This window comes from Dermacentor andersoni, chromosome 6 (genome assembly GCF_023375885.2).
Source record: "Dermacentor andersoni chromosome 6, qqDerAnde1_hic_scaffold, whole genome shotgun sequence".
NCBI classification, from domain to species: Eukaryota; Metazoa; Arthropoda; class Arachnida; order Ixodida; family Ixodidae; genus Dermacentor; species Dermacentor andersoni.
Genome location: NC_092819.1, coordinates 50,276,482 through 50,295,280, shown reverse-complemented (window position 1 = coordinate 50,295,280; position 18,799 = coordinate 50,276,482). Strand labels below are relative to the sequence as shown.

The 18,799-nt window shown below is 47.9% G+C and overlaps 3 protein-coding genes across 3 annotated transcripts in view; 1 reads left to right on the top strand and 2 right to left on the bottom strand.

Moving 5' to 3' along the window:
• The window catches only part of gukh (NHS actin remodeling regulator GUK-holder), a 249,015-nt gene that overhangs the window by 19,072 nt on the left and 211,144 nt on the right, over positions 1-18,799 (bottom strand). The gene's annotated exons all lie outside the window — the stretch shown is intronic.
• On the top strand, positions 179-2,554 carry LOC126542217 (uncharacterized). The gene is made up of 3 exons (XM_050189176.3): positions 179-988; positions 1,142-1,345; positions 1,818-2,554. Exons 1-3 carry the CDS (start codon positions 505-507, stop codon positions 2,210-2,212), a joined length of 1,083 nt encoding a protein of 360 aa, XP_050045133.1. The 5' UTR covers positions 179-504; the 3' UTR covers positions 2,213-2,554.
• Positions 2,542-5,923, bottom strand: LOC129387700 (uncharacterized). The gene is made up of 3 exons (XM_072288582.1): positions 5,629-5,923; positions 3,026-3,258; positions 2,542-2,904 (listed from the first exon to the last, which is right to left on the bottom strand). Exons 1-3 carry the CDS (start codon positions 5,862-5,864, stop codon positions 2,558-2,560), a joined length of 816 nt encoding a protein of 271 aa, XP_072144683.1. The 5' UTR covers positions 5,865-5,923; the 3' UTR covers positions 2,542-2,557.

The window sequence follows — 18,799 nt, the reverse complement described above, 5'->3', positions numbered from 1 at the left end:
ACATATAGATGTGTGTGTGTCTTACAGACTAGCTTCAGCGTTGTGTGAAAAAAAAAAAACGTAGGTTAATTAAGAGAGACACAATAGGGAGTTTTAGAATAGGGGCCCCAATATTTTGGGGCCCCAAAGAGCTTTGCGTGCGTTAGCGTTGGGGCACGCAGGAGTGAAGAGTTTTAGAATAGGGTTTTGCGTTTGCGAATAGCGTCTTGCGCTGACAGCGCCACTACGGCATAAAAAAAAAGTTATTAGAAACAATTTCAAAGAATATACCATTTTACGATAAGAATGGTAATTTTAACTGTCGTATTTTCGCGTTTAACTAAAATTTCGAGGTTAATTTATCAGCAGCAAACAATTAGTTGCGCTTAGTTTTGAATACCCGCCTTTACGTTCCTTCACCAGCCAAGTTAATCCACAAGCTCATACTCGCGCGCGTACTCAGAGAGCCAGTCGTGCTTCTTGTCGTGTTTGCGACGTAAAGTTCAGAGTTTGCCATCAGCATTCATGCCGAACGTGAGTCGGTCGCGCGTAGGTCTTCTTTGTGAGCACCTACTTTATCTAGATCTCAGCTGGAGTGATCTGGAAGACATTTTCCTTGGACATCAACAGCGCACACCCCGACAGTATAAGTCGGTAAACGGCCTATTTAACATCGAAGAACTGCAGGAAGATGCTTTTAGGCGGATGTTTAGATTTCATAAGGAACACCTGAAAGACCTGAGAACGTCTCTGCTTATCCCGGACGCTGTAATAAGCGCCCAGGGTGTCGGCGTAAGTGGCGAGGAAGCTCTTCTCATAACCCTACGCAGGCTGGCGTATCCCAACAGGTGGTGGGATTTGGAGCCACTGTTTGGCCGCCACTACTCCACTTTGTCAAGTATCGTCTCCCAGGTGCTCACGCACATTGAAGGCAACTTTGGACACCTGCTGGACTTAACTAAGAACAAGTGGCTGAACATTGCTGAACTAGGTCGTTTTTCTCAGGCAAGTACAGTGCATTGAAATAACTGCGTGAACGTGAGTGCATAGATATGCCTGGCTAAAATTGGCACGAAACGTAACCAGATTACTCGCAAGTTCTTCGAGCAATTTCTGAGTGGCAAGGTAATTGTTTACGTTGCCTTCTTTTATCTACAGGCAGTGCATCGCAGAGGTGCACCACTTAAAAACTGTTGGGGGTTCGTGGATGGGACAGCGAGACCGATTTGCCGGCCATCGGTGAACCAGAGAATATATTTCTCTGGTCATAAGCGTGTCCATGCTGTGAAATATCAATCTGTCATGTGCGCCAACGGCATCGTGTGCGATCTTGACGGCCCCTATCCAGGTCACAGACACGACGCCGGTAGGTACACCAAACTTACTATGTTGATAAAGGTATTTTTATTACATAATGGTATTTTCATAGAAGCAGTGCATGTATAGGTCACTACAGAAATATTGTGCAGTGAAGCATAATGCTGCACACCTTACGTGAAGACAAAGGTACCCAGGAAGTTTACTTGTAGTGCCCTTTGTGCATGGCTTCATCACCTTAAGGAAACGTAATTATTGGTTTTCTTCCATGTTGTGTGCACCTGCTCCCCAGAATTATTAAGCATATAACTGCATGCATAGTAGCCAAGGCCTTCTGTTATTCACTGGCCAAGCTAATATCATGAGACACAAAGATTGAAAAGGAACCATTCTGTGTACCATTTTGTTTTATAAATAATATTCTTGTTCAGGCACTTCAGCTATGAAATCTCTTTTAGTGCTCTTTGTGAGAATATTTCTTGGGTGACTGGCGAGTGCTGAAAAGAGTTGCTCTGTTGTAGGTATCCTGGGAGACAGCGGCCTTTACAGCAGGCTCGAGCACTTGGTGCAGGGTTCCTTGTACACCATCTATGGCGACCCTGCATATCCACTACGTCCACTGCTGATGCGCCCATATGCTGGCTCTTCTCTGACAGAGGCACAGCAAAGGTTTAATACCGGCATGAGTACAGTCCGCCAGGCCGTAGAATGGGGGTTCGGCAAGACTGTTGGACTGTTTGCGTTTTTGGACTTTAAAAAAAACCAAAAGATTCTTCTACAAAATGTACCTCAGATGTACAAAGTAGGTACAATCCTTGCAAACTGCCATACATGTTTGTATGGTAGTCAAGTTTCGATGTTTTTTGGCTTAAAACCACCATCTCTGCCAGAATATCTGGTTCCCGTCACTGCTTGAGATCCTCAATCCTTGGATCAGGGATCTCGCATGTCTTTGGAACTTGCATATGCGTAGCCCATAAGAGCATTTTGGAAAGCATTTAAAAATTGTCAAGCAATTATTGGCTCCATTTGAACCACTGAACAATCTCACATTTGCCGATGCTACGTTTTGTGTGATCTGTTAAAGCAAGCTTTATTAATCTTGTATGCAGTGCTGGAGCACCAATCGGAGGCGTAGTTTTAACACACTTTAATTTGCAAAATTTTATTCCCAAGCATTTAGGCATGTATGTTACAAGGATAATGACCTTGTAACTTCTTTTTGAAGAAATAAATGCACCATACTGCGCTACAAGAATGTTTATTTTTTGTTTTGCGAAAGCTTGTGTATAATTTCTAGAAGTGCCTTCTGAGTTGCCAGGGATGACTCTCTTTCTGCCCTGCGCTCCTGTATCTCTATTTCGTGCTGCTTCTGCAGCCTCCCAAGTTCTTCGCACCGGAGCTGTCTATCTTCATCCAGCATTCGCTGCTGCCCCTCCCATTCCCGCCTTCTCTGGTCCAGCTGGTCCCTCTCCAGAGTGAGGCGCTGCTCTGCGAGGGCAATCTTTCGCTCCTCTAAAGAGCACTCTGTGGCTCTCATTGACTTCTCGTACTTCAGTCTTTGCTCGAAGAAAGCCAGGTTGCCCTTCTCGGCAGCCCTTTTCACACCTGCAAATAAAGATCAAATGAGAGGGGCACTGTTAAGATGCTGTTTGTAGATAGGCAGTGACAAACTACTCCACACATTTGTATTTTACAGGTGGCCTAACTACACACAGCGTATACTTGCCTTGCCTTCCCTGCAGCGTCCCTCTTGAGCTACATTGATCAGTATCGGGCTGTGCACTTGTAAGCTCAGGGGAGTTCCTGCAGGTAGGCACACCCAAATCTAACGCAGGTTCATCACCTGGATGTATATCTTCATATATTTGCAGCAACTGTGTAGTCGCTGGACTTTCTTCGTCCGGGTTCCCTGTGTGAAAATAGAAGACACCAACGAATTCTGTAATATTATATTCTGTTTGGCATTACTTCTTTTGGCTGCTAAGAGGCAGTCAACAGAAGAAATATGAAAGTCATATCACATCTCCATCTTCCTGCTGCATAATGCAGGCCCATGAAGGCACCTTACAGCATAGTTTTGGCGACATGCTGTGGTGCTTTGAACACTTAAACTAAATAGCATGTGTCTTTTCACAATATGTGTTGACAAAAAATGTCTCTGCTTGGCGCAGTTCATTATTGAAAGGTGAAGTAGTCTTTTCATGCACAGCCAGTAACTGTGACTTTAAATGGAATGTATTGTGCACAACATTGCATGTACATCATTGTTACATTGTTCCATTGATGACCTATGTTTGCATAAGCTGTGATGCAGTGCTGTCTGACTTTTCCATACTCATTTGAAATAAATGTTTGCGAACCTGACATGCTATTTCTCTCATGTTAAAAATATTGCATGAATATCAAAGTTGTACAATCGTGGACAAATGAAATGCGAACAGCAGAGCGCGTTGCCGATAGTACAATCAGCACAACCTACTGGCCATGCTCAAGTCAGGTGGTGAGTGCGAGAGTACGTGTCCCACTGCGATATCTTCGATTGCAGTGTCCTACCGCCGCACTGGCGCACCCTACCGGTGGGGCTTCAGCTGCGCATGCCACAATTTAAAGATTCTGGTCCTCTTCCACAGCTCGATGTCTGTGCCCTCACGGGCACAGACATCGAGCTACCACGGTAGATTTCCAAGCCGTCCATCATCACGCTACGCCTTGAGAATCCGATTAACAGTCGACAGCTGGTCGCCTGTAATGCTGGCAAATGTCATGTTGTGGCACATTGTATCGGTAAAGAGCAATAATCTGAAGTGTGTCTTCTATCGACACACCAGCATGGCCAAGTTCTAATGGCCTTAGGAACACCGGGTCCTGCAGTTGTACACAATAGCGCCGACACGGCAACACTGCCCCGTTAAGGTGTGGCTCTTGTGCAAGCGGCGTTTTTAACGGTACAATTGAGTGCCACAGGCAGTGCTGCCTTCCAGCAGTTAAAGCACCAGTGGTAGCTAGGAGACGATGGTGGCCAAAATAAATACATAAATAAAAAGCAATGTTTGATAGTGAGCAAAGCAAATGCTAGTATCGCACGTGCGGGCTGCCTTTAGGAAACACCGCGTGGCGCAAACAGCTGCTTCGACAGCAATGTCAACAATGCACTGGTATGATAAAACTAGCACACAGGAAACTGCGGTCGAACAGATCGCAGTGGGACACACTCTCGCACTCACCACCTGCATTGAGCATGGCCAGCAAGTTGCATTGATTCTACTATAGACCATGGGCTCCGCTGTTCGCGTTTAATTTGTCCATGATAGTACATTTCACATGCATGCAGCTCTTGACGTGCATTCGCACTAGTTGTGCTGTAGTCGTGTTTGTGTAATCCACATTGCCTGGATCAAAATAAATGTTGACAGACATGTCAGTCTTTCTAGCACTATTTCTCTTCAGTGCTAAGAGAAATTCATGTTGCCACAATGTTTTCTCTGGTGCTGCAGTGTAGAGCAGCCCCTACAGAGCATAGTTCTTCCTACTTGCTGTAGTGGCTTAGACATACTTGAGCTAGAACACCATCTGATTTAGGTACAAAAGGACGGGTGAGCAGCATATGAGCGGTCTTTCACTGTACAGACAGCAACTAAAGTACAACTAATGTTGTGGGAAGCTAATGCGGAACATTGTATGACATACACTAAGATATGTATTTTGTAATATTGACATGCATTAGGTATACAATCACAATACCACAATATGATGTTCTAACTTCGAGCATATACACCACAAACACTGCTCCGCATGCACGTGTAGCTGTTAACTGTGTTACAAATAGCAATACATCATGGCTGCATCGTGGCAAGAAGCTATAAATGCAGGGCTTGCGCATTTCTCCACGAACGAAAAAGTATGTTAAATGTTCGCATAAGTCGTGCTGAACGCGGTGTTCATGAAGTGCATGGTGCTGTCTTGCAGACACTCAAACCTTACATGTGAAGTCGGCCCCCTCGGCAACGGCGACAGCTATTGGGCCTACCACGTGCGATGCCGCGGCAGCATCTCTCGCGTCGGAGGCAGCAATACGCTCAGCTGCCGAGATAGGAGACGGCTGCGGACGCGCGCAAGCCACTTTCCGCGCAGTAGTAGGCCTGATTTTATGGCCAAAATCATCTGCTAACTGCGAAATCTCCTGTAGGAGATGATCCTTTTCTGAGTACTGCTCTTCAGTTCCCGACCTGCGAAGCGTGCGCTATAGATGAATACAACGAGTAGACACCGAACCACCGCACGACAGAAAAACAAAAATAGGCGCTGGCAATTACGGTGGATAGTACTTACTTCCTCATGTTCGCCCGGTCGTTACGTCGGTACTGGGCGAGCAGCAGGTCCAGCCTGTCGCGGAGTGCGCGCTGGCTGAAGTACTTTCCTGTTGTCGTTTTGATGTTTGTACACACGCTTGCCCATCCTGCCGGATCGGCAAATGGGTTCACTGCGCGAACCTCGCGCAACAAAGCGAGGTCATCTTCTAAACAAAATCGCGTTCTCACAGGTGTGACCGCCTTCGTCGGAGCCATTTCGAAAATGGTCGTCGGAACAAACGTGTAGTCTTCGGCTAAGGCGCGCCTCGGCTGCATTTGTCCTCAAGTTTGGCTTCGCCAGTGGATTCGGCCGTCTCTCCTCACCTGCTTCAAAGCATTTCCGTGTTAGGCCTACGAGCCACAAAATCGGCAATCGAATTCGGAATCGGCGGCATCTAATGAATCAATCTTCATTACACACGTTAGTTGAGAGAAAGCGATAACCGTAGTCACTTTTTCTAGCTTAGGAACTGCACACGTTAGCACGAATCGAGCCCAGTTTGGTGCTAAGCTAGAGCCGTCGCTTCGATGGGTGCCGCCATGTTTGTTTACGCAAAACTTTGGGAACGCTATTTGGGATCCCGCTAAATCGGTGAAATAGCGTTCCCAACGCAAAACCCAAACGCAGTTTGCGTCTCGCGCATGCGCAGTGGCTTCGACGCTATTTCTTTGGGGCCCCAAAACGTTTGGGGCCCCTATTCTAAAACTCCCTAATAAAGACGACGGGACGTAGGCTACAGGTGAATCGACTAGCCCCCAAAAACACGTTTCAGTGGTTCTTTCGGCTCTGAAATCATTCATTGCGACAGCGGCAATGCCCGCACCGTATAGAGACCGCCGTCTTGTTTGCGTGCTCGCTCTTCAAATAATGGCATTAACCGTAAGTAGTTACGAGTAACTGCGGGGAACGGCCGAGAATTCAGTAGTTTTCGTGCGGTTTGGGAGAGGGAGAGGTTTCTTTTTTATCATATATTGGTTCCATTGGCGCAAGGGCCAGGTCTGGTCAAAGATCGCCATGCTAGTAACCTTGTGTTTTCAACGCAACAATTGAATTGCTAATGGTCTATGTAACATGGCTGCACAGGGGCCTAAATACCGTTCGCCGTGAAGTGCGTAATGTATACATATGCCATACAACTATGCCAATGGCTTACGAATTGTGCGCGTTACGAACATAAAATACATGCTTTGAATGGGTGGTGCACTAAAACGTATCACGCAGTGTCAGCAGCATCCATGCCTCACACCAGAACCCTTGAATGCAAGCGCCTGGAGACGTGCACAGCACCCTGCTTACAAGTAAAATGGCATTTGTCATTTTTATTATTATTGAAAGAACTGATGGGTGTATGCCCTTGTCGCAACTCACATCGACCGTACGTGTTGTACAAAACGCTATACAATCGCAGCAGCGTCCTCCACTGTGAGGTCGCGGTGCGAATTTCTATTGGGCTTATAACACGCAATAAATCGACATCATTAAAAAAATATTAAAACTACCTTCGTGTCAAAGAAAGGTTCTGCGCCAAGAAACATAGCCGGATGAAAGGGAGTGTCCTCATCGGTAATCTATACAGGGAAGTGCTTTTTCCTTTCAGCTACTACTTCTACTCTCAGCTACATTACTCCCGACACCCCAGCAGGGCGCGGCGGACGGTCAGTGTCTCGACACATCGGCCACGTGTAGGAGGTTCACTACTAGTCAACAAGTACAGAGCGCGTGTCGTATGTGTGACGTGCTCTAACACGACGGAAATAATTTTAGCATACGTATTCGCTTTACACATGGCGTCACACGGTCCGCGCAGGGAGCTCAATTTGAAATCCCGAGTCGGCAAGAAAAGTAATAATAAGAAAGAAAGAAAGAAAGAAAGAAGGAAGGAAAGAAAGGCCGCGGCTAACGCTAACCCCGCCATTAACTAAACGGGTAAAAAGAAAAGACCCCCCCCCCTTCCCGATATGTGCGGTTCACACCAAAAGCCTTCTTTTATTGCGATAGCATTATATGGACACTGCATGCGAATCTTTGCCGTCGTCGTCGCCGTGAGGTTCCGTATATATTTAGGTATACATATGCTACTTACCATGCCATGCTATATGACATACAGTATGGTTATACTGGCACACCATTCTATCGTTATAATGTTGCTCCCGCCAGGTCTAACATTCTTGACAAAATTATTCCTCAGAATTTTGAGAGTGCCAGTCCAGAAACGACTGCCATGAAGCAAAACACCGACAGCGCGAGCCTTTTATCTTAAGCCTTATCAGACTTAAAAAATTGAAGCGCGAAACAATAACAGAGCTTAAACCTGAAAATGATGTAATTATAGTGGTGCGGCTGTGCACCAGCTACCTCCGAGATCGGCCCAGGAAAGAGGTTTCTAACGCACTCGATACGGAAAAGTGGTGTTGACGTCGCTAAGAACGATGTGAGCTTTAATTAATAAACATAAATGAAATTGTCCGATGGCAGGATTCAAACACAGGGCTCCTAGCACAACAGCTCGTTTTTTCACTTGGCTGACGTTTATTTCAATTCATGCTGCCACTACAACTACAAGTCTTACACTTCGTGTAACATTCTAACATGCTGCTATGACATTCGCTGCTTCGCCCCTGTGGCGAAAGGGTAATTTACTTTTATTTATTTATTTATTCTTTTTTGTTACGGACAGATCAAGAATTAGCCGGGACGCGTGCAAGCCGCAACATCGGCGAGTATATTTAGCACAACGACGGCCGCATTGAGGAAGACGTCAATACCCCAAGCACAGCACGAGTTATTGCCAAAGCTTGCCGAACCAGCCCTTGGTCGTTCGGCCACAATACGTCATACAACCATCACAGGTGGAATCGACTACAGAAGCATGCTGTCTCCAATCCCTGTCGGCGAGATACAAAGTCTCACAGTTTACCCCACTATACGAACCGAATAAGCAGCCAGGAACGGGCCGGATAGGAAATCAAAGGTAAACACACAAATCCTTAATTGAAACCGTACATTCACGCGTCTCAACGACAGTGCAACCGCGTTGAAGAGGGTCAGAGTTGTCTGCATGCGGGCACGCGAGGAACAACGTTCCGTCTTCGTCGAGCGCGTCGACGGCCAAACTTTGCGAACCGCGCGGGTGTTAGTTGAGCGTCTTTACGGCACGCTCCGCTCCGAGCGGCCCCGCTAAGCCACAGCGGAGCGGCGGGCGATTTTCACGTTTTAGTTGCACGTTTAGCGTAGCGGAGCGGACCTTTCGTAGTTGCAGCGCCCCCTGGCTAAATTCAGGGTAATGAAAGAAAATAAAAACACTTTATGATCACTCTTATACCGTAAAACGTATATATGTATATATATAACTTGTTTCTCCATGAAGTATCTAGACGTGCGCTTGTAATGCGTTACCGGTCCATTTTATCCAATGGAAAATAAAGCGCCGTCTTGGGGAACGCCACGTGTTAGCCAGCGCGCTTGCTTTCGGCATCCAATCCAATCCGTTCGGACGCCAACGCTAGCCAAAATGCTGCGCGGCACGCTCCGCTCAGGCAGCGGACCGTGTTCCTCGCTCCGCTATCCCGCTTACGGCTAAGCGGACGGCGCATGCGCATTCGCGCTTCCGCTCCGCTTAACTGCTTAGCGGAGCGTAAACACGCTCAACTAAAACACTCTAATAACGCCTTTCTCGGCTTGGACCGTTCGGAAAGTGGCGATTAACGGCCCCGCGCGCTGCCAACCGCGGTGCACTGCCATCGCGCAAATTGCGATACTCTTCGTCCCGAGAGTGGTCCGGCCTTGACCCACATCTATAAACGTCAGGCGGCCGACGCAAAAAAAAAAAAAAAAAGACACTTCGGGAAAAGATTGTGCAGGTGATGTCACACCCGTATATGCACGTATATACGCGATCTCAATTTAGCATATACATGCGCTGGAAAAACGTGACAACTTGTACCGCGCAACGCCACCTTCATTTTGTGTACAAGTGCCAACTTCGTCCTTTCATTTTTTTTTTTTTTAGAAGGTATTCGTTCTGTGCGAAAAGGAGCAAGCCGGCACCCGCCGCGGAATGGCTGTGGCGTCGTGCTGCTGAGTTCGAAGTCGCAAGGTTCGATACCGGTTGCGTGGTACGATACCGTTGCAAGGTTCAATACCGGTCGCGGGGTACGATACCGGTCGTAAGGTTCTATACCGGTCGCAAGGTATATTACCGGTCGCGGGGTTCGATACCGGCGCAAGGTTAGATACCATTCGGGGGGTTCGATACCGGTCGCGTGGTACGACACCATCGCAAGGTTCAATACCTGTCGCGGGGTGCGATACCGGTCGCAGGGTACGATACCGGTCGCAAGGTTCGATACCGTTCGGGGGGTACAATACCGGTCGCGGGGTTCGATACCGTCGCAAGGTTCATTACCGGTAATACTGGTCGCGGGGTTCGATACCGGCGCGAGGTTCGATACCATTCAGGGGGTTCGATACCGGTCGCGTGGTACGATACCGTCGCAAGGTTCAATATCGGTCGCGGGGTGCGATACCGGTCGCAAGGTTCGATACCGTTCGGGGGGTACAATACCGGTCGCTGGGTTCGATACCGGTCGTGTGGTACGATGCCGTCGCAAGGTTCATTACCGGTCGCGGGGTACAATACTGGTCGCGGGGTACAATACTGGTCGCGGGGTACGATACCGGTCCCGGGGTTCGATACCGGTCGCAGGGTACGATACCAATCACGGGGTTTGATAACGGTCGCGGCGGTCGTATATTCTTGGGGGCGAAATGCAAACGCGCTCGAGAAGCTTGGATAATAGGTGCACGTCATAGAACCCCGGTAATCTATTCTTATTTAAAGCAGACAAGTGAGAAGTAGAATGCCCATAAGTGAATTTCATCATCGGACGTACTTGGAGAGTGGTCGAAGGCTATAATAGATACGAATGTTCACACAGCTTTAGTAGGAAGGGTGCCTAGTAGATTTATGCGTCACCCGGCCGGTGATCAACACATCATGTGCCTTGTTCTCAGCCACGGTATTTCTCAATACAGGGACGCACGCTTGTTATTCGCCCTCACAGCTGTCGGGCTCAGGCAGCAGTGGTTGGCAGTCCCGCCCGAAACATTCACGTATGATATCATCGCGCCTTGGAATTTCGCAGTTGCGGCGTGACGGATAAATGTAGAATGAGGGACTTCTATGCGCCTTCGGTCCCCCCAAGACAGCTCAGTAACATAATATCGCTTTTCGAGTCGGTTATTATTACCGATATATTACAAGCGAGAAAAAGCATCTTTTTATTTTGTTATTATGCTTAGCATCATCATTATAACTTTTTATAGCAGGATTAGGTTAGAAAGCATACGAAATCATCTTCGCATACGTTTCTTGTCGCAAAAAAAAAATAACTTTATTTGCCTAGACACCGAGATGAACGTGTAATATCACGTGATAGCTCGAATTTTCACGTCAACAGTCATCGAAAAAAGCACTTCACGGGCGCTCTTCTTCATTTGTGAGACCAAAGTGATGTAGGTCAAATTGGTGTCAATTTTAACGAAATCGGAACGCAAATGAGACGCTTGAGCCAATTCCACAATGTTTCGCGCGCGCGCGCGCACACACACACATGTATGTATATATATATATATATATATATATATATATATATATTTCGCAATCACTTCCGTGTTAATACTGGAGAATTGGATTTGAGGCAATGCGCACAATGATGCACTCCCTTGAGCAATAGTTTCAAACTTTCGGCGCACCCCTTAGTTTCAGTTTTTACGTCTCAATTACGTGCGAAGAAATTAGTTTTTTTTTTTTCTTTTTCGTCGAGCTCAGTTGTGGTTCGTATACTTTTGCTTACAGGTCTACGATGGGTCTCAAGAGGACGTATCGAAGAGCTCTCTTTAGGGCACCTTTTAAGACGTACATGCGCGCGCCCCACAGACTCGGCCGCACACTTTTTTTTTTACGCACCATGCTTGCACGGGCGAGATGCCTCCGCGCACTCCGGCGGGCCTGGGAACGACCGCAGCGAACAATCCGAAGCCTTCCCGACGGCTGACGAGAACGCGCGCTCCGCTCGATCTCGCAAGTCGTACCCGCCGCCGCTCACACACCGACGTCGAGGGAGTCCGTTTCACGGCGCACACACACAAAAAAGGACACCCTTCACAAACGTACGTACACGCGCCGCCGACGAGAGAAGCGGTCACAAGGACAAACTCGTAGAACGAACAAACGAGAGGCGCATGTCGCCGCCACCAGCGACGTCGACTACTGCGACGACAGCACCGACGAGCCCCCTAGACGGCGAGCACACGCCCGTACACACACACAACACGCACCCATGGGAAACGGAGAGCGCGGACCGCAGAGCCCCGCGTCGCCCGTGCGGGGCCGGACCCCGCGCGTATCCAATAACAACGCCGTAGAGACAGACGCTCACAAACTACAAAAAAGCACGAGCAAAAAGAAAGAAAAGTGTGGCCAGTTTCGAATGCCAGCACTGAAGCAGCAGCAGCAGCAGTAGCGGTGGCGGCGGCGGCAGCAGATGCAGAACTATGGCAGAACCTTCGGCAGGCTCTTTTCGGGACATGTGCGCCAGCGGGACGGGCACAAAGGACACGCGGAAGAGGGAGAGGAGGCCAGACAGGTAGGAGAGGAGGGAGGGGGGGAAGAAAAAGCTCAAACATCGATATATCGACGCCTGCGGAAGCAACCGCGCCGCCGTTCACCGGACGACCGGTGCTGGACCCGAGAATGTATATACAGTGCGTGGGGTACGGAGTTGGGGGGCGAAGGAGGTTTGTGCACACGGCCGTCGCAAAAAAAAAAAAAAAAGTGCGTCGTGTGCGTGTGCTTGCGCACACAAACGCACACAGAGCGCACGCTGGTGCGTATTGCGCGCGCGTCTGTCAGACAGGGGGCGAACGCAGCGCAAGCTCCCCCCAAAAGTGGGGCTCTCACTAAAGCGATTTCGGCGACTGCGGAGAGGGAAGGGAAGACGTCCCTGGCTTCGCCCAAAGGAGGACACGTCACATCCCTCCTCTCCACCCGCGGGGCTGTTAGCAGTCAATCTGCAGCTCGTTCTGTTCCATCGGCGCTTCGCAAATTGCCGCCGATATCCAGCTCTTGATCTTTTATGCCTACGTATACTTTGTGTTGCTTCTTTAGTTCAGCGGTGTAGGACACCCCCCTCCTTCTGGGAGTTATTGCCCTCCTTCGTAAATCGTTCGTCGATCATTCCTGGAAAGAGCTTTCGGTCAGGGCGATCTCTCTCTTCTTGTTCTGTGTGTGTGTCTCTGTCAGTACACGTTTCCTACAAACGGAAGCACCCCCAGCGATCCCGCTGACACCACTTTTTCTATGGTCCGCGCCCATTTAGCTCTTGTAACAGCGCCCTTTTCGCAACATTACGCGTCGATGATGTCGATTGCGACGACAGAACGGAGAGCCTTGACGTTTATACACCGCTTGAAAATACCGAAGTGGTTTCGTGAATAAATATAGCGTTTGCTCTCTCTCTCTCTCTCGTGACATCATGGGGACGAGTTTGCGGAAGTGCGTACGCTAACATACAGCCCAGTTACGTGGCGGGCCCTTCGCATGACCTCGCGCCCAAGGCCGCTTCCCTGCGCAACAACAAAAAAACGAAGCAAAAAATAAGGACCGCGCAACAAGCGATCGTATCCCGTGACCACAATAAACAACCTTATGGAAATATGTCGCGGTTGGGCTTGCCACGACTTTTTCGCAAGTTAACTAGAAAAGCGACTACACGGTAATGAGGAGTGGCGTATAGTTAAAGGAACAATAAGGAAACACGCACTCAGTTTAGATTGATAAATTATTCTTTCGAATATATTTTCATCAATTTTGCAGTAATGCACTGGTTATTAATGAGAAAAGAAAAATAAAGTTCAACATTTCGAAAATCGCGCCGCAACTCGTGTTGGTATACATCATTGTGACGACACGAAATTCAAAGCATTTCTTTCGTATTTGAATGCGGCACAGTAAATGTTCTCAGAAACATGCAAAGTTCAGTCTCTGGCTATTTCAGAATACAGTGCAGTGGATATGTATACCGCCCAAAAAATTAACTATGTATGAACAGACGCCGTCCAAATCCAGAGTACGAATAGGCGGCGGCGTGATAACCTTTGTTTTTCCTAAAACGATATTAGATAAGATTACATTATGCCTACAGGAAAACAGCCTTAACTGATGCACCCGGTATGTGTTTAGAACTATAACGCCATATGGAGGTGCATATTACACTCTTGGGATATAATGGGACGAGAAATTGAAATTGGCAAGAAATTCATTGAGGAGTTCTGCCAGGGTTATTTACAGGCTCATTTTTTAGTAACATTTAATTTTATATATTGACTCAAATAGCACGTGCGAATGATAAAACAAAAATGAAAGCCAACCTATGCTTCGTTCCTGCTTATTTTCTGGCTTACCAAGCCACATAACTTTTAAGCCAACATCTCTTACGGTAAGAGCTGTTGGTATTTTATAACGGTAATCTACAAATACAGTTCATATTAAAAAACAATTATGTTTAGTGGCCCACTTAGGCGCACGCGTTGCGAAGTCACAAAGCGTGAATTTCAAAAGAAAGAAAAAAGAAAGAAAGAAGAGACTACTTCGAGCCGAGTCGGAATGATGGCCGCTCAACGGAGAGCTGAGAGAAGGGAGAGGACTGACGACGATACACTTTGTCGTCACAGACGCCATATTGGGGCCCCTGTCATAGCTTACACAGCACTGCTGGATTTCAACAGGTTAGGCGAGGACGCCACTTCCCACACTGCATGGTACGTTATGTAACGTGTATGGCTCTTATGACGACGGCACTCGAAATCTCCGACTCCGCATTGCCGTTGCGTGATAAGTCAGACGAGAAGAGAGCGCCAAATGTCCTTATCGCGTGGGAAGCATATCGTTTCCCTGGCTATAAGAGCCCGAGATAGACAGGCTCGGATTGAGGCCAAGACGACGTCGGAGCGAACCAAGGCGACTTCCAGCGCCTGCTGACCGAGATAGTGTCGAGTGCAGATGCAGCACGCGTGCATCCTTTATTACTCGCGCTTGACGTCCGCGTTTTATTATTTGCACGTAAGTGCTTATTCTCAAACATCGCTGAAGTTCCGGAATGCGCCCACGTCGGAGAAGTAAGGGAAGCCGTAAACGCAGGTAACAGAACGACGTCTTTAGCATGCAGCACTCCAGACACAGCTCTTGGATAATAATATGCGCTGTACGGACAATCATTTGCGTGCCCCTAATACTGGCATCCGCAAAGTTCTGTAAGCTTAAACCGTCGGCATCGTAGGGGACGAAAGTCTACAAATGTGAACCGCCATATATATTACATTAAAAAAAATAAAGAACCAACTTACACGACCCGACTTTGCTCGACCAGCCAACTGACAAAACACGTACGCCATTTCTCGACGTGACCATCACAGTTATGTAACCTCTATCTCGTTTTATGCATTACGTTTTCAGTCATAACGGCTAAGGGTAAGCTTACACCAAACTAAAACGTCACCCTCCGTAGAACTTCAGAGCGCGGACTCGGCAGATGCTATACACAGGCCTGTAGGTATAGAACTAACAGAGGCAAGGCTACATACTTGAAGCGCCACTCGGTTTACGTTCAACAAGGCGAACGAAGCAGGGCACAGGGAAAAAGTTGTACAAACAGTGCACATGCGTTGACTATCAACCAACTCACCCTGTTGATAGTCAGCGCATGGGTTCCGTTTTTACCACTTGTGTCCTGCATAGTCTGCGCTGTTCGCCACGTCGAGCTTTCAGAGCCGTTTTCTAACCGTTCCACGCGCTCCCAACACATCTGCGCCCTGTCAGGGGCGATTGACCCCGTTCGCTTCAGCGACGAGGAAGCCACGTGCATCGCGGAAGCATCCCCCCTGACATCATTCGCATAATGCCAACTCGCAAATGCAAATTAAGACACGTGACTCGGAGCCTCCTACGTACGAGATCGCGACGGCGTGAGTCTCTGGTCTTCAACGCCGCGCGCGCCGCCCGATTATGATGTGTACGACACCGTGTGGTCATCACCGTACTGGCAACGCGCAACCTGTCGCTCAATATGACTTCGCTGTGGGAAGCTTCCCAGTGCACGGAAAGCTTCCGGATTTTTTCGCCACACAAATAGCCCCCCCCCCCCCTCCCCCGCTCCCCCGCTCCCCTCGACAGCCACCGCAAGAGACAATGGCGAACCTCCGCGTTGCGCCAGAAGAGAAACCCAAGAGATATTCCGACACTTTTCATCTGTAGCTAATAATCACAATTTTACAAATCAATTTCACCCTAATTTCCGCGGAAGTTTTAAGATATTTGCACTTGAGGCACGTGGTACATTACTTTTTAGCTGAAAAACGCTAAAAAGAGATGGCATGTACGTTGAACCAACTTAAAAACGGGCTTTATTATTACTTTTTTTTTCTTTTTGGCGTAGTAGACTGATAGGACGCGCGACCGGAAGTAGTGCGGCAGCAGGTTCACTGCTGCCACGGGGTTCGCAAAGACGTCTACAACGGGATATCGTTCAATATATGGCACCGGTTTCTGATTCTGACATGCACGATGCGATGTACAGAAGCGCGACTTCGCGAGACGGGTCAACAAATGTACTTTTAGAAAGAGAACGAAAAACTTCGAGGACGCTTAAGCTTCGCCTTTAAGAGCGGAACGCCCCAATACCATTCAAACATCCCTGATTGCTTCTCACGCTTCCCGACAACTGTAGCTTATGTAACCGTAATGTTTTCCTGGAAACGTTGGCAGTGATGCCAGTGAGAAAGAAGCTCTGAGAGAGAGAGAGATTGAGAGACAGAGAGAGAGAGAGAGAGAGAGGGGGGGGGAGGGAGAGAGAGGCATAAATGAGAATCAGAGAGGTTAATCAACGCTTGAGACAGAGCGTATTCGAGCATCCAGCATATGTGCCAGGCAGCTTGCAACATTCTTTTTTTTCCAATCTCAGAAGAAAAGGAAAATGAACAGAAGAATTTTAAATGTCAGTAACTTTATGTCGATCGCTTTAAATACCATGCGAAATATCGCGTGAAAATTATGAAGCGCGAGGAGCGAGTAACGACAAAAATCAAATCGGTGCTAGACTCGAAAGCGCATACTTACAATATAGCGTATACATAACCACGGCTTAGGCGGCTGCTGGTTTTTTAAATTATTATTATTAAATGTATTTAAGGAGAGGTTGGTGCCTATGTGTGGCGCCGGCTACTCCTCTTCTCTTGCTTGATAGTTATCGTCGGAAAGTTGTCAACAATCACCAAATGCATGGACAAATAAACACATGAACGAACATTTCACGTCTGCTAAGTCTCAGTACTTCAACATAAATAAATGTAAAATAAATGAAAGTGACAAGACACTGTGGAAGCTGCAAGCATTCCACGGTGTCTTGTCACTTCTGTCCTATCATCTAATCGGTGTAGAACAGTATGCTTCATAATAACCAGAAGCCGTATGCCGGTTCTCGTGCGGCGGCTGGTGTTCTACGAAGATTAGATGATAAGACACAAGTGACAAAACACCGTGGAACGCTTGCAGCTTTCCATTTCCACGAGCAAAACGGTGACATTCATGCGCTGCTTGTTACCGAATCAAAAGTTAGCTAATTAAAGGTGTAATACTGTCGGTCTACATACTATGGGCCGCGGTTTAAGTTTGGCCATCCGGAGTTCTTTGCCGCGGTTCGGAATAAAGCGCAGAACACCGTTTTCTTTTTTTTCTTTTTCTTCCTTTGCCATTTGCCCCCATTATAATGCGTACGGGTATTGAACCCGCGACCTCCTGCGCTAAGCAGCAGTTTGCCGCAGCCAGTGAGGATGCCAACAGAGAAACGACACCAGCATATCGCCAGAGTCGCGCGCGCGCGCACACGCGCACACGCACACACGCACACACACACGCACACACACACACACACACACACACACACACACGCACGCACGCACGCACGCACGCACACACACACAAATTTTTTTGGTGGTGAGAGAAATGCGTTAGTATTACGTCGCAACCTCTTTGATTCACGATTTATACCGCCTTCATCACGCTGCAAAGTGTTGCCCAGGAGCTCATTTGACACACGTCCTATCTTCCTGACGTTTCGACGAGGAGGTTTTCGAGGCCGAAGACGAATCTCCTTGTCGCAAAGTACGTTAACCACAGGCTGAGTCTACCCGTCTTCACTTATAGTTGGTCACTTCAAATTTACACCTTCCGGTTAGTCACCGAAAGAAGCGCATTTCAGGGCCCCTGAACCCGTCTTTTAAACGGCTTGTTACGGCGCCCATAATCTTTAGCCCCATACGTACAGCGTCTTTCACTTCATGTGTCGCTTGCGTGTTGCAACGATGTCACCCAGCGGAAACGGTTCCTATACATGGGGGAAAAAAAAACGAAACCGCACTATACCACGGCATAACGGTCGATGATTCACATAGCCACGCCGCGGACCTCGGCGCGGTAAATAGGATGGAACGCGAAGCCGCGGGGACAAGTAGGCCACGTCAACGGGCCACCGGAGACGACGACGGTTGGCCGAGAACAATGCTTGTACAGCGCGAGCGGCAGGTGGGCGACCAGACACGGGGCAAAGACGGTAGCCTATTACGGAAGCCTCTCCGTTCTTTTCTTTCTTTCTTGACCGTGTTACCAAATTCAAAACATAAAGACAGCACACACTTGACTTCACAAAAAAACGGGGGGGGAGGGGGGGAGGGGGTTGTGTGTGTTTGTGTTTTCCTTTTCTTGTCGAACGCTAGTTTTTCACAAAAATAGCCCTGCCTTTTCCGCCCGGAATCTTGTGAGATTTTCTTTAACACTTAATGGTTTGGTGGGAAAGAAAAACAGAAACCATGAGTACGTGTACCAGCACTCGCAGTATAGTGCTTGTAGCAGTACCTGTAGCAGCACGCACGCTTCCTTTTAACATGAACGGCACCAAATGCTTTAACGACACCGTCTTACACATCCGAACAAGTTACAAAATATTCGCGTAAACTAAACCCAAGTGATATGCAATAAAACGTTCTTATATAACGTCTACGAGAAGAAAAAGAAAATACATGTTCTTGAAAAAAAAAA